The sequence below is a fragment of the Nannospalax galili genome, unplaced genomic scaffold (genome assembly GCF_000622305.1).
Source record: "Nannospalax galili isolate Female #2095 unplaced genomic scaffold, S.galili_v1.0 scaffold538, whole genome shotgun sequence".
Taxonomy (NCBI): Eukaryota; Metazoa; Chordata; class Mammalia; order Rodentia; family Spalacidae; genus Nannospalax; species Nannospalax galili.
This window is the reverse complement of record NW_008343842.1, coordinates 1,620,056-1,640,669: the sequence shown is the minus strand read 5'-3', so window position 1 is coordinate 1,640,669 and position 20,614 is coordinate 1,620,056. Positions and strand designations below refer to the sequence as shown.

Here is a 20,614-nt window from a genome sequence, read left to right as displayed (position 1 = left end):
TTTGTGCTGTCTCTGTAGGGAGCCAACAGCTGTGACTCTGCAGGCCTGCCCAGAGTTAGAGAGGGACTTCTGAGAGCTAGGAGCCTAGGTCATGCCTCAGGTCTCCCCACACCCTCACTGTGATAGTATACAAGCAGACACAGCATGGCTACTCACTGTACATTTGATGGAATGTGTCAGCTCTGCAATCTTATCTGTTGTCATAAAAGACCTTTCATTGTTCCCATTTCTCAGATGAGAAAGATGAGGCTCAGGAAGGTTAAGTAAGGTTCTGAAGGCCCTCTGGTCTGGAGGCCATCATACTCCCCAATTTTCATTTGCTGAGTGCTCAGCACAGTGCTGAGAATACTGGCCTCAGGACACCCTCTCTGGTCAGGCCTATCCTGGGCATCATCCTTTGACACCATCCCTCCCTACCCGCGATCCCTCTTGCCCTCCCATCTCCAGGTACAAACATGTTTATTGATCCTTTTATGTATGTAATGCAAACGGACACTTAATAACTTAGTGGAGTTAACAGTGCTGAAATATTAACAAGCTTTCTCTCTTAATTAGCTGCTCAGAGAATGGTGGCCAAGGGCTTGGGAGGAGGCCTTCCTGGGACAGGTGATGGCTGGCCAGCCGGGACCTCCTTCTGCCAGGAATGATGCTCCGTGCCCCATTTGTGGTCCATGGGCCACCAGACATGGGCCTCCTGAGGAATGAGCCTTGTCCAGTCTATGCTTTCTGCAATGGGGCTGTTCTAACCTTCTAACAGCCCAGATGTCTCTGCACAGCTGACAGACACCTATCCCCTGTGCACTGCCAGCTGGGAGTGACCCAGGGGATCCAGGAGCCTGCCGAGGCTGGGGGAGGCACCAGTTCTAGGCTAGGAAAACCAATTTGAAAGTCTCCCTTCTTTCCACATATCTTTGGAGAAACCCAGCAGGCTTTTGGCCCATCCACCTCTGTTCATTCCGTCTCATGTCATTTGCCCAAGGCCACATTCATCCCATCCCCACTCCTGCTCACCCTCAGTGCTCTCAATCACCAAGGGCTCATACAATCACCTTTTAATTTGCTGCTGAGGCATTGATTGGTTCTGTAACATTTCCTGAGCTCCACAGTGCGAGATCTCTGCCCTCAGCGATAGGATGCAGAGGTGTGTGAGCTGGGAAGCCTCCTTTATGAGGAGCCGAGGGGCTCCACAGCTCAGACCCCAAAGCCCTTTGTGCTGATTGTGAGACTGAGGAGATAGCTCAGTCAGTAAAGTGGATCTGAGTTCCACCTCTAGCATCCTTAAAAGGCCAGGCATGGTGATGAGAACTTGTAATTCGTTATGGGGAGCGAAAGGCAGGCAGATCCCCAGAGCTTGCTGGGCATCCAGCCTAACCAAATCAGTGAGCCACAGGCCAGTGAGAAACCCTGTCTCAAAGGAACAAGGTCGAGACCCATGGACGCTCAAGTCAGACAGAATTCCAGCACAAAGGTGGGGAAATGGGTAAGAAATCTCAGCCTTAGCTGAGGAACTATTGGCAACTGATAATTCCTGGGAGAGGGAGAGTCAGTTTTCTTAAAGCGCATGACACTAGATAGGTTAACCAGGCTTCAGTGAATGGACACACACAGAAGGACATTTTGGGACACAAACTTGACTCGCCCGGGGCTTTAATATATATAGCAGAGTTCATAGACTCTGGTGAGGGAGCTATAAGAGGGGAGTAAATGGGGAGGGAGTCTAAATATGATCATAATATATTGTAGTAAATTCTCAAACATTTAATTAAAAAATAAAATACAAAAAAAAAATAAAAGGTGAAGAACAAAAGCAAAACAACAACAACAACAACAAGATGGATGATTCCCGAGGAACAACACCCAAGGTTGACCTCTGGCCTCCACACACATGCACATGTATGTACATGTGTACCCACAGGCACACACAAAATAAATAAATGAGATTTTAATTTTAAAGACCAAACCCACATCTAGCCAATCTCCCTTTGGTCATAAGAGATCAGGCATGTTCAGGGTGGTATGGTCATTGACCCCTTTGGCTGTAAAGTTCTCTGACCTCTAAGTGGAAGGGTGCTAGCACTCAGCAAGGCACAGGGACCATAGCTAAGGATGAGCATCACCCACCACTGAGCCCAGAAATAGGCCAGCTTCGATTGCCAGTCACACAGCCTGCTGTCGTTTGCACAGCCTGGAAGAAACTGGTCCTTTTCCCAATCCACCTTTCTGAAGGTGATGGCCACCCTGTCCGTTCCCCAGTTCCTGGGAATGTTTAAACATCGCTGCACCCACATCCGGCTTCACTGCATGGGAGCAGGAGATGTGCCAGGAGAATGTTCCTTGACCATGGCTGAGCAGACATCTAGGCTGCCTGCCTGCTCACGGGACTCTGGGAAAGCTGGCCCAGGCCGCCAGGCAAGGCCTCTAAATGAGGTCCTCTGTGGGTACCAGGACACAGGGTCCAAACTTGAGGATGTTCTAGGACAGTGGTAGCCAGCACAGGGCAGCCATTCAGGGAGAGAGCAGGAAGGCTCAGGCCTCCTGATTGATGGGGGCTGTGGGGACCTCAGATTGTGGGTCTAAAGGAAAGGGAGGCAGGACCCCAGCTTGGACGTCAAAGTGATTATGTGGCCTTGGGCAAGTTGATGAACCACTGGGTCTCAGTGTTTCCTCTTCTGCCCCTTTGGTGTCAGGTCTAGGTTGTGAGGACTGACTGCTGAGATGCTATTGGATGCAAAGCACAAAAATTAGTGCTGGTAGGTACCCAGAGAATTTCGACTCCATTTTCACTTGGTAGTGCAGCCCAGGGCCCTTTGGGAACCCACTCAGAAATTCCACAAGGGGAAACTGTGAAACTGAACGTGGGCTACTATGGAAAGCTGCTAAGGCCAGAGCAGCAAGGTGGGCGGAACCTGGCTGCTAGAGCACCCCCAATGGCTGGGGGACAAGAGGAAGCTACCTATCCGGCAGACAATGGCTCCAATGAACATGGGCCCTGTACCTACCTGGCCAGGGAAGTAGAACCCATGCTCACTGCTTGACTCACTTAATGACCTTGTCTGGGTCCCAGGCAGCAGTCCCAGCTGTTAGCACATACAAATCTGCCCAGCCCAGGGAAGGAGGAGCCTGGGTGGAAGGAGACACAGGCCTGGGTGTAGCTTCCTGTCCAGGCTATGACAGTAATTGCTGTGTGAGTAGAAGCATACCATCGAACACTTTAGTCTGGAGCCCCAGTTTCCTGGCTATAAAATGGGCTGGCTACAAAGAGTTAAATGTGTAAGGATAAAGATGCCCCTGCCATGCCATGTGACTCCTGGCAGACACTCTAGAAGGAGACATGAAGGGGTAAAATAAATCTAGACCCACACCTCAGAGCCTGGCTATTCCAGTGCGGACCCCTATGCCCCTTGAGTACTACTGTCTCTACCAGCCTTAGTCATGGGTCCTAGGAATCAGGTACCTCCTGCTAGATGCACATCAAGGTCTCTGTCCTAGAAGGCAGAGCCACACAGCCAGTCTGTGCATGAGGCCAGCTCAAATGCCACAAATCCATGGGGCGAGAGTCCATCAAACTGTCCTGGTGCTAGAAGTGACTAGGCTGTCTCACTTTGGGGGAAGAGGCCCCTAAGGAAATCATTTGAAAAGAAAGTCATTTACATGAGCATATTCATGGTGGGGCTTTTAAAGAGAAAGGCAGATTGGCACTTGTCCAGGTGCCAGCGTGGAGAAACAGTGACCCGAACCCAGCCCCATCAATTCAGAGGGTGCTCCCTGCCCGTTAAAGTGACAAGTCTGAGGGCTTTGTCAATAGCATGAGACGTGCACAGGAGATAGAGTCAGTGGGGAGAGAAGGAACGACTGTTTACTGCTATGTAAAAATATATCGACAGGTATGGGCCGAGAACAGGAATGAATGGTTCATGTTTGATGGGCACTGGGGCCGGTTGCTTCCTGTGAAGTTGTTTAAGTGGCTGATAATAACAATAACAACCCTGAAAGCAAAATCAATCTTGCAGCTGGGAGCAGGCGGGGCTTCTGCTCCCAGGATGGGAGAGGAGGAGAAAGGAGAAGGGAAAGGAGGATGCCAGTCTGAGGATATCCCATCCCCCGGATGGTCTACATGTGGAATGGTGCATTCCTACAGGCCAAGCTGCCACCACAGCCCCAAGGAGCCAAAGGAGGGTTAGCTCCAAGGTTGAAGTTCATGAACCAAAACACAAGCACCCCACTAGTCACTGGTGTCTGGAGCCAGCACAGGAGTGCGGCTGAGCAACTCTCTGCTGGAGAGCTGGGAGTCACCTGTGGCCCCTCCTTCTCCCGGACCCCACAGCCAACCCACCAGTGACCTGGGCCGGCTCTGCCTTCTGGAGTCTGCTTCCTCACCCACTAAACTGAACCTCAGCAGCCTTTAACAATGCCCCTCTCTCCACCACTCAAAGTCCCGCCATGGCTTCCATCTTACTTGGAGCTCTTCAACAACCTGCTGTATTTAGCGAGTTCTCTCACAACTATGATCAAATACCTGACGAGCAGCCTAAGGGAGGAATGATTTATACTGACTCATGGCTCATCATAGAGGGAAAAGTCATGGGGCTTGAGGCAGCTGATCACAACCAAATATATAGTCAGGAAGGGCGGGTGGGGGGAGGGACAGACAGACAGATGGGTGCTCAGCTTGCTTTCTCCCTTTTATTCAGCCCCAGACCCCAGTCCATGAGAGAGTGCTGCCTGTACTCAGGGTGGGTCTTCCCTCAGTTAAACCTCTCTGGAAATACCCCGATGGATACACACAAGGGTGTACCTCCTAGGAGATTCCAAAGCCAGTCAAACTGACAATAAGGATCAACCATCACACCTTGCCCTGTCATCTCCCACTTGACATTCTCCGGCTCTCCTCCCCACCCCAGCCACACTGCTCACTTTGTCATTCTTCAAGCTGGCCTCGCCCATTCCTGCCCCAAGACCTTTGCATTTGCCATTCGGCCTGCCTAGATGGGTCACTTCTTTCAGCCTGCTCCTGAGAGGCCTCTCCTGAGCACCTACTCATGACCACATCCTGCCCTGGCTTTGTGGGTTCTTCATAAAGGGCTGGAGAGCTGGTTCAATGGTTAAGAGCACTTGCTGCTCTGCAGGGGACCATATTGGATTCCCAGTGGCTCCTAACATCCTGTAACTCCAGCTCCAGAGGGATCAGATACCTGATTCTGGCCTACTTGGATACCTGTGCTCATATGCACATACTTGCACACTGACACACACATATGCACATAATAAAAAATAAAAGGCTAAGACCCCCTCAGAGAGGAACGCATGCTAAATCTCTAAAAAGAGAGATGGGAAGATGACTCAGCGGTAGAGAGCACTGGCTGCTCCTTTGGAAGACCCAGATTCAGTTCCTAGCACCCACACAACAGTTAACAACAGCCCATAACTCCAGTTCCAGGACATCCAACAGCTCTTCTGGCCTCTGCAGGTATTGCTTGCACATGGTACACTTACACACATGCAGGCAAAACGTTCATACACATAAAAGAAAAATAAATAAATAATTTTAATTCCTAAAAAGGCAAACTATCTTCTTCCAAGAGTCAGTCCATGAAACACAAGTTTGAGAATGTATTTTCATTTTGTGTATTAGTGTCATGCTTGCATGTACATAAGTATACTCATGTTGTGCAGTGCCTGCAGAGGCCAAAAGAAGGTGTTGGATTCCCTGGAACTGGAGTTAGGGATGGTTGTTGGCCACCATGTGAGTGCTGGGATTTGAACCCAGGTCTTCTGCAAGAACAGTCAGTGCTCTTACCCACTGAGCCATCTCTCCAGCTCCAAGAATATTCTTTAGCATCCAGAATATTTATAAACCAGGACACGCAATACCTGCCCTCTTCCTTAAGCATGCTCTTACTAGTTTTTTCCCCCCATCACCAAAGGGTTTCTTTCTGTTTTGTGGCTATAAGTGGCATACACTGTGGGATCTGATTATAATGCTAAACCTTGGAACAACCTGTAAATGACTGGGTGGGTGGTAGGAGGGAGGTGAAGGACTTGGGGTTTGGGGGTGCTGACTGGATCAGGGGATAGCAAAGCAGGTGCCATTAGGAGACTCCTGAGGGCTGAGGGCTCTGGAGGGGAGGGTTGTAGATATGCCATGATCGGTGGCTGCCTCTGGGAGGAGAGTGTGACATGCACAGTGAGGTGGAGGTGCTTGGAAGGGCTGGGTGCAGAGCACACTGTTGCCCAGCACTATAGGGCGGCAGATGGAGAATGCGATGGTTATGTTTCCCGGGGGAAAGAAGGGAAGAGAGCTAAAACCCTTTTACCTTCCTCCCCTCCAGGGCCTCAGCACCTTTATTTTTCCCCTAATACTGTGTCACCTGCATATGTACAGAATCTATGCTCCCACACTTCTGGTGGTAGTAAGTATGTCTCAGTGGGTACAGGGACAGCTTCCTGGGCCCTCTCCCAACAGCCCTGTCACTGAGGTCTCTTTACACCAAGCACCGGATTAAGAACAGCCTGGCACACACTGTTCCTCCTTCCAAACCGTAAGGACAGTGCCATAACTAGCCCTGTCATGGATGAGGAAACTGAGGCCCAGGAGGAAAAAAAAAAAAAGATCTGCCCAAGTTTTTACCTGGTTGAGGCAGGACTTGAACCCAGACCCATTCCAGAAGCCTCTACTGCTACCCTTCAGCCCACACTGCCCCCTGTTCTGCTCCCCCTTAGCAAGACGGACATTACTCACCCTCTGTGGTATATTTAGTTAAGTCATGCTGAAATTAGACCCTGGCGGTGTCACAGAGCCTGGTAAGTCATGTGCAACAGCTGACCTCAGAGCTGCCAGCCGCTGACACCTTAGTGTGAAGATCTCCCATTACTCCCTCCCTGGGGCACTGAGGGAGGGAAGGAAACAGTGGAGGGGGAAGGGGACCACTTGGCCAACCCTTCCCAGAAGTCTCCTCTCTGGTTGCCATGGTACCACCCCTAAGAGGCAAGGGCCTGATTGGGGCCCGTGTATGGGGAAGGGGCTACAGAGACCCCAGTCCTAAGGCCTCAGTCATCAGGGGCCCCTCAGTCAGAAAGAAATTGCTACTTTGAGAGGGGAGAGAACCAGGCAGACAACTGCAAGGGACAAGGTTTGTATAAGAGCGGGAGAACAAATTGAGAGGAAACAGGCACATGGGCAAGGAGGGACCTTGGCATCTCTGGTCTAGTGCCCAGAAAACAGTATATGTTTAACAAATGTCAATGGATCTGGGTTATTTGAGACAGTGTCTCATGTAGCCTAGGCTGGCCTCGAACTCACTATGTTGCTGAGGATGATACTGAACTCTTCATCTTCCTGACTTCACTTTCCAAGTGCTAGGATTACAGATGTGTACTACCACATCTGGTTTATACATGCTGGGGATTGAAGCCCTGGGTTCTTTACCAACTGAGCCATAGCCTTAGCACTAGAGAAGGCATTGTTGAAGGCGCTCAAGAGACACTTGCTGGGTAGGTCAGCAGCCGGCTCATTTGCTCAGACTAGGCTAAGCACCAGCCCGCACTGGGAAAGGGTGCTTGGGGCCTTAAGTGCTCGTTTCCTTCTGAGATGTAGCTCTGTCCCCACCTGGCTTCAGGAGACAGACAGGCCCCCCTGCCTTCTGCTGGGCCCAGCTGGGGCCACTGATATCCTGTGCCAGCCCAGCCCCCTTCTTGGCTCGAGGGCCCCGGGTGAGCGCACGCCTGGCGCAGGGCCAGTGCCCCAGAGAAAGGCTCCAGCATGTGGCTTTGTGTTTTGTGAAAATCAAACCCACAGCCGAGCCTGGCAGCCAAGCAAGGCCTGCCGGGAAGGCTGGCAGGCTTCCCTCCTAGCCCCCTGCATGGCCTCCCAGGAACCATGGGTGGCACCAGCTGCCTCCATGGCTGGCACTAGAGACCTAGTGGACTAGGCCTGGGCCCAGCTCTGGCCTCCCAGCCTGACCCCCTTCCTCCCTCGAATAAATTGGAATAGAAATGAGAGGGAATCGCTGTCCTCTGTTTGAACAAATTGCTATGGATTCCTCCCTGTCTCAGGTCAGGGCTCAAGATGGGGGATATTTTCACTTGCCGACTGCTAATAGACTCAGGAGAAGCTGCTGGATCGATCGTGGCCGGGAAAATTAGCCACGAGCTCCTGGCTAGCCTCGGCCTGCCCCTGCCCCCAACCCCAGGCCTCCTGGAGGAGTGGGGGCGATACAGCAAGAACCAGAACAGACAGACTGAACCCTGGCACTGAGGCTGAGCCTGGCTGCTTCCTGGAACCAGAAGAGAAACCTAGCACACGCATGCATGCACCTGTATGTGTGCACACACCTCTGACATGCATGCCCAACAGATTTACATAAATACAAATAAGAGACACTACTCCCGGGAAGCAAGAACCCTCTGAGTCCACAGTGAGGGCAGTTTATGTTAGGCTAGGCAGTGGTCTCTGCTTGCTCACAAGATCTTCAACAGAACAGGGGAGGGAGGCAGCCAGCCCTGGTCCCAGGGGGCTCCCCACTTGTTCCCTCAGCTCCAAAAGCAAGGGAGTGGGCCACACAAGGGGTGTTGGTACTTGGGGGACCTCAGGATACCTCGGGAGTGAGCACCTTCTGTCCCCCCTCCCTGAGCCCACTGGGTCAGGGACAATTTCGTTCAGGGAAAAGGGAAGAGGTAGGTGGGACAGAACTTGGTGCAGACGGAATGCCTAGGAGTGGGGTGGCTTGGTCAGGAGAAATCACTCATGTCTTGTGCCTGCTGGCTGTCATGCCCTGTTACACACACACACACACTCATCACACCTCAGCCAATGCAAGTCCGGGTCCAGCTGAGGGAGACAGGCAGAACAGGGCTTGTACTGGTTTGTCTCTGAAAACCAAGCAAACCAGGTCACCTCTCTAAGCCCGCCATATCCAACCTCTTGTGATTCTGAGCTGGGCCTGGTTCTGCTTATCTGGCTCTACTCTGACCTTGACTTTGAATTCTGCAGCACTGGGTGCCACTCACAACAGTGCCCAAAGTTTCCTAGAGACCCTGGATTGTCCTTACTGACCCCCATTCCTGTCCTCTTCAGACACAAGATCGCTGTTTACCCAGGAAGTTCTGAGAGAAACCCATATGCTGGGATTCAATGAGCAGCTCGCAGGCCTGGTGACCAACGGGAAGAGGCTTGAGTCTGGGTCCAGCAGTTTTACAAATCAGACTGGCTCCATCCCCCAAATGCCTGGTGGGGTGGGTGAGGGGTGATACTGCTGTAGGTGCCCCATGTCCCTCATCTAGCCATTTCAGTGACCACTGACCATCCTGTGGGGCCTGACACCATCCTGGTCACTAAAGTCTGTGTCCCCATGTGCCCAGTGGGCTCAGAGGGCAGAATTAACAGCCCCATGGGGGTAGCTCAGCCAGTGACAGCAGGAGTAAGTGTGTTCATGCCCCAGGAGCAAGGATAGTGACGTGGGCATTCACTGTGCCAGAGCACCCCAGAGACATGGGGACAACTGGTTTGAACAGGCTCCTTGCTTGGGTTCCTGCTCCCCTAGTTCACGTCCGTGTTCCCCTACCTGTACCATGTGTACACAGACCCCCATCTCAGGGTCTGTTCTGGCGGAGCACAAACTAAGCCACCAGCTCCAAGGGAGTTTTGACTATCTATGGTGTTCCCTGCACCATGGCCATAATCAAGAGCTTACATAGTACCTAACCACCCCTTCCCCATATACCAAACATCTTCCCCTGACCCAGCACTGCCCCTCGATCCTTCCATGCCTGAACCCCATCACTCAATATCCCACTAATTTAACCTGGACATTAAGACCTGCAGGAGGCAGCACCATGTTCCTTCTGGCTGATGTCAACATCTGGGTAGATCTTGTAGGAAGTATGTCAAGGCACACCCTTGCTGAAGGCTAACAGCAAATGCCAGCTTATGCCACCCAGCAGGCAATCCTTCCCTCCCAGACACTTCATTAAGGTCTCTGATATCTAGCCAGGTTATCTCGTTCCATCCCATCCTGGGGACACAATGTGGCAGTGGTAAGGGACTGAGGTATGGGCTTTCAGAGGTAGGGAGGGGTTCCAGAGACCTGACATGACAGGAACTTACCAATACCATGTGAACACACCCAGCCTTCTCTGTGCCTGGGAGGTGATACGAGGCATTAAAAGAGATTCGACTTTGGCTTCTTGTTTCAGCCTGTGTACCTGATACTGTGTGACCTTCACAAGCCATTTGCTGTCTCTGGTCTCAAGTCTCTCCCTGCATGGAATCTCAGAGCCCAAAGTCAGGGTCACCTGAGGCCACGGGGGTATGTAGCTGAGCTTTTCCCTGTCACAGCTTCCTCGCCTCTACAGATGCTCCATAAGGAGCCAGGCCTTGCTGCAAGCAGATCTTCAGCTGTTGCAGAGGGTAATGCCACCTCTCCCAAGGTCCCCAGAGTTTAACTAAAGCTTTGGAACCCAAGAGATCAGGCCACTGGAATTCAGCTCCCTCCCTGTTCTGCCCTCCCTGGATACCTCTCCATGAATGAGGCTATGTCAAGCTGAGAAGAGGCTCAGGGCCAAGGACAAACTCAAGTTCAGCTTTAAGGCCTCAGCTCCTGAGTCTTGTTCCAGCAAGTTGAAATAAAGTCAGACAGTGAGAAGAACTTCCCAAAATCAAGGCCCAAAGACACAGAAAATCACAATGGGGCTGCATGGTGTCATGAGAGAGTTGGGGAGTGGGGGCTGCCTGCTAAAGAGTGACAGACAAGCTAGGTCTCCTCAGCAGAAATTCCCACCCACAGCTTTTAGTTTCTGGTCATGAAAGTCAGAAGGCTGCCGAGAAGCTTCTCCCATGTCACAGAGTTCAGGCAGAAAGGAGACACCTGCCTGCTGAGAGTCAATCCAAGGAGACAGATCCTCAGAGCCAGGGAAGGGGACAAAGGAGGAGGGGAGCTAGCCTGGGGGAGGGGACAGCATGGGGAGGAAGGGGACTGTGTTGGGGAAGGGACAAGACTCCTGCAGGAATGCCTCTTTGACTCAGGGCAGGTCCTTTGCCCACTCTAGTTTCTGTCTTCTCCAACGCCATAGACCCAGCCCACCTGAGCAGGGCTTGCGAGAGCAGGGTGTGGTGATCTACACCATCCAGACCCCTCAGTCAAGAAGGGCTGAAGAAATGACTTAGCTGTCAAGAGCACTGGCTTGTTCTTGCAGAGGACCCAGGTTCAGTTCCCAGCATCTACATGGCAGCTAACAACCATTTGTAACTTCAGTTCCAGGAGATCCAACATCCTCTTCTGACCTCCACAGGCACTGCACACATGTTATACATATATAAACTCAGGCACATACACATACATAAAAATAAAATAAAACAAATCTTAAGGGAAAAAAAGGCAACTGACCCAGAGTAGAGTTGGTGGCTCATCACCTAATCTATGTCCATTTCAAAAAAAATTATTACGTGTGTGTGTGCGTGTGTGTGTGTGTGTGTGTGTGTGTGTGTGTGTACCATAGCATACATGTGGAGGTCAAAGGACAACTTGAAGGAGTCAGTTCTCTCCTTCTATCATATGGGTCCTAGGAATTGAACTCATGTCCTCAGGCTTAGCAGCAAGCCCCTTTAACCACTGAGCCATCTCACCGGCCTCATTCCTATCTCTCTATGGAACCCCACTACTTCTGCAGGAAACAAGGTGCCCACCTCAGCCTCCTTTACAAGGAACTCAGTGCTGCCCAATGTAAACAGAAGCCACCCAGGGGCTTCTGGGAAGGCTCCTTACAAGGAGACTAGGCTGCAAAGTCCAGCCTCTTAAATGTTTCTCCTTTCTTGCTGCCTGGAATGTATCCTGCTGGGTGAGCTTCAGCAGTCCTTTGATGATACTGAGGTAAAACGCTCTCAGACAGGACTTCCTAAATGCACCTTGGAATCACTTCTTGGAATTCACAAGGCTTCTCTCCTCACTTGGTAGGCAAGAAGACTGGATGTATTTATGGCTCTCAAGGTGATTCATAAACTATTACTCTTTTTTTTTTGGTCTTTTTGAGACAGGGTCTCCCTGTAGCCCCAGCTGTCCTGGAACTCACTCTGTAGACCAGGCTGGCCTCGAACGCACAGAGGATCTACCTGCCTCTGCCTCCCTGAGTGCTGGGATTAAAGGTGTGCCCCACCATGCCGGGCTACATGAGACTTTTATAAGAATGCTGTTGCCTGGTTGCTGATTTAACTGAGGAGCAACATGAGCACTGGAATTTGTTAAAGTATCCCAGGCTATTCTAATATGCAGCCAGGTCTGAGGACCACAGTTTAAAGATGGAAGGAGGCTAGAGGACCACCTGTGGACCTGAAAAGCAGTCACTGAAGCCTCAGGGTCTAATAGCACAACACGGTTCCTGGAGGACTGGGGGCTCAAGCAGTTCTCAAGACCCAACCCATCCCCCACAGCAAGGCCAGGAAACAAACTAGCCAAGCACTGCCCATAGGGACCTCACATGTGGGGCAATGCAGGTAGTCATGAAGTCTGGCATTGGGCAGCCTTGAGTTCAAATCCTCCACCACATGTCAACCACAGAATTTGGCACATCACTCCACCTGACCCTCATTTTCTCCATTTGGAAAATGAGGGCCATGGGGAAGTCTGGGGAGCTCCTTAAGGGCAGCCAGCACCCACTAACCTTCCAGACCATAGCTGGTTTGGGATGAGAGCTCCCATGGATAAAAGCAGGGACAGAGTGGCATCCAAATGTCCTGGCCACCTTAGTCTCTTGTCAGCACCAGTGGGACACAGAGACTCTGGCTGGTAGCTTTAGGTGGGTTGCCTTAGAGCCCCCAGGGCCCAGCGGAGTTTGATTAGAACTCAGCCTGGGCAGTGGCCTGGAGGCCGAGATGTGCCCTGGGGACGTCCCAGAAAGTCACACTGCTTGGTTTGACTCATTCTGATGCATCTACTACTCACTGTGCCAGTTTGGATACAGTCTACACCAGCTGTGTCAAAGCACAGGGCTTCTGGACACAGCTGTCTCAGTGCTGTCTCCAGCACCTCTACAGTGGAGGGTGTGGGTGGAGGGAGGCCTTCAAGGTGGGAAAAGCTCCCAGGTCCAGACAGAATGAGACCCGCACAGTGGGAAAAGCACCCAGGTGGCTCTGGCATGTGGCCCCATGGCTTCCAGTCCCCCAGATAACCCAAGCCTCTTCATTGAGGCTCTGAGGCCTCTTCCAAGGCACAAGGTTACCCATCCCACAGCCCCAACTTCTGTCAGGTACACAAAAGCTGGGCTCAGGCCTCCACAGTTGAACTTGAGCCACAGTTCCCACTCCTGGTCCCCTTGTCTGTACAACACTAATCTCAGTAATATGCACCGTATTCATGTTCTTTACCTGGTTCATGTTTTGCTTTTTAAAACTGATTTTAGTGTGGGGTGGGCACACACTATGTGTGTACAGTGGTGAAGACAACCTTAGGGAGTCAGTTCTCTCCTTCCACCATGTGGGCTCCGGGGCTAGAACTCAGGTTGTCAGGCTTGGCAGCAAGCGCCTTTACCCACGGAACCATCTTGTCAGTCCTGAGTATGCTCAGTCTCTCCCTCGGATGTGTATAAATTCCAGGACAAGAACTAGCTTTCTTCACTATGTACAGAGATTCGCTTGGCTCCTCCTGTCCCTTCTCCAAGTCACTGAGCCAGGTCAAAGTCTCCTGGCAGCTCCTCTGTACCCTGCAAGGCCTCTAGAGAGTCTCCTCACACAGTCCCTTCAAATACACTTACATGGCCCCATTTCCCCACCCTCCTGACCACTTCCCCCAAGCCCAGCATTCCAGACCATCCTCCCTCACAGCTTCTGCAGTCCTAAACTCTGAGTCCCATCCAGTGCTGCAACTTCATCTCTCTGAGCCCTTGGCTTCCTCCTGGGTGAAACAGGCCAAGAGTCTCTCTCTCAAGGGGGCGTGACTGGAGACAGCAATGCATATTCATGATCTCTACCAGTATTGTATTCCTTTGCAGTTCCAACCCTAACTGCCCCAACTCCCTTGCAACTGATGCTGTGTCTGATCAGGCAACCCCCCCACCACACCCAGGGTCTTCATGCCCTCTGCCAGGGATGCCCTTCCCACGCCTGACTGCCAGTGGCCAAGGCCTGTCCAACTTTACCTCTTCCATTGGAAGGTGATTTCTCCATCCCTCTGATTTCAGAGTGCCTTCGTTTGTCCTCACCACTTAGCCCTGCCATGCCTAGAATGGTCTTGCTCAGGGAGGGGATGGGATACTGACTAATGAGGACACATCTTTATTTCCTTTCTCCCAACCCACAAGGTTGACAGGGTGGAGGTTGCGTCCCTTCTTACCAGCTGTGTCACCCCAAGCAGGTCACTCACATCCTTGAAACCTGTTTTCTCACTCATTTAATGGGGATGACAGGGACCCTGTGGGCTGCCCTCTCAGAATGTCATGGCTTGGGCATGGCCATGCTTGGAAAAGACCATCGCATCACCAAGGACCCTCCCCAAGAGGTCACTTCTCTCTGCACTAAGAGACACCAGGAGAAACCATCTCCAGTCCACAAAGGCATATCTCCTGAGCATTACTTCCTTAGATGTTCATGCATTCTTTGACTGCGTTACAAGGAACATATATGTTATCCATTCATAGGTAAAAGGGAGAGTTCGTTGTTTAAAAAAAAAAAATTTACTCATCTGAGCCCAGCCTGCCTCCTGTATCAGTAGCTAAATGCCATGTAGACCCTGAGTCTTCTGACAGAGAGGTAAGGGATGCTGAGCAGGGACCATGCCAGGGTTCATGAAGAGCCAGACCTTCGGAGACTCCAGACCCATCCCCATACATAGCCTCCCCAGGTTGGAGTGGCCCCAAGCTCAGCTGAGCCCCCACAGAGCTCTCTGCTGACCCAAGGAAGACTTGAATCACTTTGAAAATGTAGGAAGTATGGTTTTAACCCTGGGTGGGTGCTCTGGAATTCTAGGATGTGTAAGGGGTTGGAGAGAGTACCCCCCACACACTTTCACAGCTGGCTGGGGAATCAAGAGAACTCCCCAGTTTCTTTAATGGGGTGAGACCCAGAGGAGCACAGCAAAGGGAAGCCACAATGTGGTGGCCAAGCCCGCCGCCTGCTGGACACATCTGGAACAGCAGCGTCAGCCACACAGGGCAGGGCACCAGGTGGCTACCACCTCCCCCGCCCAGGCACCAGGATCTTACTCAGGTTGGGGTGTTCAGGCAGGTAGGAGGTGGAGTGTGGTTCTTACTGCGCTGAGAGGCCCAAGGTTCCATCTCCCAGTCTCCCCACCTTTCCCAGATGGGGTACCTCCTAGTCTAACCTTTCTGAGCCCTGCCACAGTAGAGGTAGAGGGGTAGGTTGAGAGGGAGTGGTCCTCCACATTCCTACCTGGGTCTCACTCCTTCCAGATCCTTCCATGCCTCCTGGACAGCCAGGAGAAGTCAGCCTTGCTACCACGGCCGGATTTCCACTCCCACCCCAGGTATCGATCTCCTGCATCATTCATTTGCCAGGCCTTCTCGGCTGTGATTAGCTCCCTCCACCTCCCCATGGAGCGCGCCCCCCGCCCCCCCGCCCAACCCTCCATGTTCCAGCAAAGCAGAGCTAATACCAGGCTCTAAATGAGGCTTTGCCACCCCGCCTCAGCAGCTCAGAGCCAGGACTAGCCAATTACACATAGGCCCCTCGGATAGTCCCAGCCTGCCCCCCACCCCAAGGGTGTTTTCCTGTATGATACAATCCCCTCCAATTCAACTCCCTGATCCCAGAACACCACCCCTGTGTGATGCTCGGATGCCCAGCCTGCAGGGATAACAAGGGACATCTGCTTGAAAGGGGGGCCTGAACCAGGGAGGGTGCTCAAGAATGACCCTGTGGCTGGAGGCAGAGCGGGGTGGTTGGGGGAGACAGCACTGGCAGAGTAAACAAACAGCCTGGATTCATGGACGTAAGACAATTTCTCCCTCTGGCAATATCTGTAATTGGGAATGAAGAAGGGACAGAGGAGGGGATCTTCCTGGGGACAGTTAGGAAACCCTGAGTTTATTGCTGACCCTAGGGGGAACCTGCTTTCAGAGGTGAGAGTGTTTCCAAGGGAAAGCCTATCCACACGGCCACTCCCAAGGCAGAAGGTAGGAACTCAGAGGGGAAAAGTCCCAAGTGCCCACACCCACATCAACACCAGAAGCACTGGAAGACTCACTTCCTGAAATTCCTTCCCAGCGCTTCCCAGAGGAGGGGAGAAAACCTGACTTGGTGATAATTCTGTAAGCTATGTTGCTCTTGTCAAATTATTCAACATCTGTCTTCATGTTCCCACAAAAATTAGCATAGGATAGTAGTTTCTGATGACACCTTTGGTGAAATATTTTGACTTCCCCCAGTAAGTTGCAAACAACCTGTCTTGAAGATAATGTCACTTCCCACTCCTGCATATTAAATAATCCAGGGGTTTGTTGTGTTTTTGTAAGAAGATGAATCCCACTGACCGGCCCCTGCCTGGAAATCTGACGGTTTATGAGAGGGGGACAAGAAGACAGAACAGAGATGTGGAGCCTCTGACTCTACCTATGTATCCTGTGCTCCTCCTCTTTCACCTGCCTATTGTCTTTGTCACAGAACTAGGTCTCTAGGGCCAGCCCCATGACCCCTTACACACACACACACACACACCCGGCCTAGCTGAAAGCTGATTACAGGATCTACCCGGAAAACAACAAACTGGGCCAGAGATCGCAAAGCAGAGAAGAGGCCCAGCTCCAAATGGACCATCTGGTCCGGCACACGGCTGTTACAGCATCTGTGCCCCAAAGAAGAGCAAAGCCACCTGGCCGACTGAGAGGGCCTCCCCAGCCCTGTTGCAGATGACAGGCTTTCGAGTTGGAGGGCAGATCCAGCAGAACTGCGGGGCCTACGGCTCTGAGCAGTTGCCTCCCACTAGCCTGGGCTGACCCTCACCCAGGCCAAAGCTGTCCAGATCGCCCCCATTCTTGTTCATCCTTCTTCCCCTCAGTGCACCTCCTTATGAGATCACCCCTTTGTCAGCCCCACAGACCTGGAGCAGAATGGCAGCAGTGGCTGGGGTCCCTCCTGCCCCCCCAGCATGAATATTTTCCAACCTACTCTTTCCACCATCAATGCCAGGGCAACTGTGGACCTCCAGTCTCTTCATTTAGGGCTGTCAGCATATCACCCTCTCTAAGCAGAAACCTTCAACTTGCCCCTTGCTCTGCCGAGCACCAAGCCCTGGAGACACTTGAGAATTTTAAGAAGTATTTTCAGCCTGTCTCCAACCACAACTCTTCATTCACTCAACAAACCTCGACGGAGCTCTTGCAGAGTGCCAAGGCACCATGCCGAGACAGTATGCCATGATGGAATGGCCAAAGTGGGCATCTCTAGTCCCCACGAGCTATTTCACTCCTACTCGCTGGGTTCATCTGCTTTGGGGTACAGAAAAATGGGATGAGCAGAAGAACGAATACCAGCTCTGCGCCCTACTTCTTAGGCCAGTCCCGGTTTTACTGAGGTGCTGTCTCCCGGCAGCACCTGCCAGCCCTCCTATCAAGGGACATCGCCTTTCTCCTGATCCTTTTTATCTCCTGTCATGTTTTCCCTCTGTTTCCACTCAGCCATCCCCCTGCAGCCCAGCCCTTCCCCAAAGCCACATTCTCTAAGGGCAGGTGCCAAGAATGTCACCCAAGAATTGGGGGTGGTCCCAGTGCATCCAGCCATCTTTAATTTGCAACAGGAGCTGTCAAGAGCTGGGCATGTAGGGAAGGGGAGAAAATAAAGGAAGGGGGGAGACAGAGGAGCCTGAAAGAGAGTTTACAGAGACCATGGCTCTTGTCCCCCAACCCCTGCCCCTCATGGCTGGGGCTTCTAGCTAGGTCCAGAATGGCTTCCTCAAATGCACCCTGGGCCACCCTTGCAAAGGGAGGCTGGAGAACCCTGGGGCCAATGGCCACAGGATGGGCTTGGGGAGACCAGCCCAGGGGCACAGAAGAAAGGCACTGGGAGGGTGTGTAAGCAGGAAACAGCAGCCTCTTAGGGCACCTCCTTAAAAGAGGCAGTGAGCTGAGCTGTAGGGAATCCTTGGGACAACAGAGAAAGTGGAACTTGGGGCCACTGGTGTCTTTCACTGTCCTGGGGCAAGGGGGATCTGATCACCACACACACATCCCCAGCCTCTTACAGCTGTTTCAATATTCCCTCTGCCTGCTTTTTCTGGCCTATGCCAGGGGCCAGGCAGAAAGAGACACACAAACTAATTAAGAAAGAGTTTGGCTGGATGCCTGGGCAGGCCTCATGAGGGAATTAAGCCCAAGCCAGCTAGCTGTTGGAGCCCAGGGGTGTGTAGGTTCCAGACAGCTCCCCTCCCATGCCAGGCGCAGGCAGAGACCCAGCACCTGCAGCTAGCAGTCAGGGGCATGGCCTGTGTCACCCACACAGTACAAGACTCACTCTTCCTCACGCTCAAAGAGAATAATTAGACCCGTGGCCCCAGAGGAAGAGAGAGAATCCTGCTTGTCCCAGCCACACATCATTAAAAAGTGACTACAAGCCCACCCTGCAGTCAGGAGAAGGAAAAGTCAGAGCCATGGGCTCTAGGGATTGACTGTCTGTGCTGTGCAGCCACAGCACATCCGGAGGGTGACCCTCGGTTGTACTGAACCTAGGACCCTTTACTGGGAAAAACCACTGGACCGAATGTAGAAAGAGTAGCCAAAATGCCTTTGGCACCGGGATGTGGGAAGCTGGCATGGGGATGCTGGAACACAACTGCGTGGCAGCAGGCAGAGTTTGGCCACGTAGCCGGATGGGTGCGTGCGGTGTTTGCGTTTGCTGGGGACAGTTGGCTGAATGTGTCTGTGTGCGCACGCAGGCAAAAGGAAGGTGGGGCTGGGGTTCTGTAACTGGGAACCAGGGCCAGAATGGACTGGCTCAGAAGAGGTCTAAAAAAGGATGCCGAGGATTGTGGACGCCTCAGCTAGGGGATGCCCAACATCAGCTCAGACTGTCGAGAAGCTGAGAAGAGGCAATGAAGCCTCAGCCACAACTGAGAAGGCGAGCCCGCCGCCCCGCAGTGGTGCTGTGAGCAGCTCGCCTACCAGCGGCGCGCAACTCCGGATCCCGCATCGCCCGCTTCCACTCACCGCCCGCTTCCACTCCGGAGGCCGACCCATGGGAGGAAGAGTAAGTCTCTGGCCCAGCCCTGAGCTGCGGGTCTGCCCGGGTCTCCCAAACCCACTGGATTCTCCCGAGGCTTCCAGATCACTCCAGCCCTTAGTAGGATTTATGCAAGTGGGGGACTTCACCGTTCCCAGCTTCACACCGTACCTACTAGGACCGGTCCCGGGGCTCCAAAGTAGCCTGCTCCGGTCTCTTGGAGGCCGGGAGAGGGCGGGGACGCCGGCAAGCACCCAGGGTCTCGGCCTAGGGTCCACCGAGCCCCGGCGGCGCGCACTTTGAGCAAGATCTTGCAAAGTTTCCGCGGGGCTCAGCCTGCGTAGACCCGGACGCGGGCTCTTACCGTAGACTCCCTGTCCCCGACAGTGGAAGGGGATCAGCGCCAGGAGTAGAAGACAGGTCACCTCCATCTTCACGGCCGGTGCTTCATCCCCGCGAGGCGGCGCAGCCTGAGAGGCGGCGGGGGGCGCATCCGCCGGGGCACCGCGATGCCCTCTGCCTTCCCCCCTTTTCCCTGAGACGCGACAGAGAGGGCGGCGACCTGGCTTTCTCCTCCAGCGGGGCCGCTGCCCTCCCTGGGGACGCAGGGGGCGCTGGCCCGGCCCTCGGTGCCTCTGCGCTCCCGGCTCAGCAGCCAGCGCCCTGGTCCAAGGAGCCGGACAGCCGAGCCGCCCCGGGTCCCCGAGGCTGTCTTCCCGGGATGCAAGGAGCGGGACCTCTCTGGTGCGGTGGCGGAGCTCCGATCCCACGAACCCCAGACGACTGACAAACTTGTCGTTTCCCCGCCCAGGGGACGCCCCTCTCAGCCGAGCGGGGCGCAGAGGCCGCGCGGTTAAGCAGCTGGCTCCAGTCCTACGGCGGGTGCGGTGGGCTCAGCAGCTCGACCCAAGGGGGACCAGGCTGGGTACCCTTCCTTCCGGACGGCGAAGGCGCCCCCAGGTCCCGGCTTTCCCGAGCGCGGGAGCAGAGCGAGGACGGGGTTGAGCTGCAGGGAGAACGCTCCGGGTCCCCGAGTCCAGGAAGTTAGCCGAGCCGCCACCGAGGAATCCCGGCAAGGCGATCGCGTCCCGGCGTCCCCGCGGGAATCCAGACAGCAATTCCAAGGCGACGGGGACCCCAGCCAGCAGGGGAAGGAGCAAAGTTTGAGTCGTTTGAAAAAAATAAGAATTCGCGCACGGGCCGAGGCCGGGGCTACAGCGCAGGAGCCACCGGCCGCCTCCGCTCTCCGCACTCAGCTCCCGCCGTCTGGCCACAGCCGTGGCGCTCCGGGGCTGGGCGATCTGGGGAGAGCCGGTCTGTGCCGCGCCCCAAGTTGGGCGTCCCCGCCCCCCGCCCGGTGGCCTCGGCCTGCGGGGGCCCCAGCGGGCGGGGCCGGGCCGGGCTTCGGGGGCGCGGCGGCCGCTCTGGCTCCGGGGCCGCAGGAGCGCTCGGTTCTCTCGG

At 53.6% G+C, this 20,614-nt stretch overlaps 1 protein-coding gene across 1 annotated transcript in view; it reads right to left on the bottom strand.

Annotated features, from left to right (window-relative positions):
• Nucleotides 1-20,608, bottom strand: part of Mdga1 (MAM domain containing glycosylphosphatidylinositol anchor 1) — a 64,670-nt gene extending 44,062 nt beyond the window's left edge. Inside the window, exon 1 of the mRNA XM_008840048.3 lies at nucleotides 19,518-20,608. Coding sequence (XP_008838270.1) covers nucleotides 19,518-19,584 — 67 coding nt within the window. The 5' untranslated portion in view covers nucleotides 19,585-20,608. The remainder of the gene's footprint in view (nucleotides 1-19,517) is intronic.
• Nucleotides 20,609-20,614: the final 6 nt, after the last annotated feature.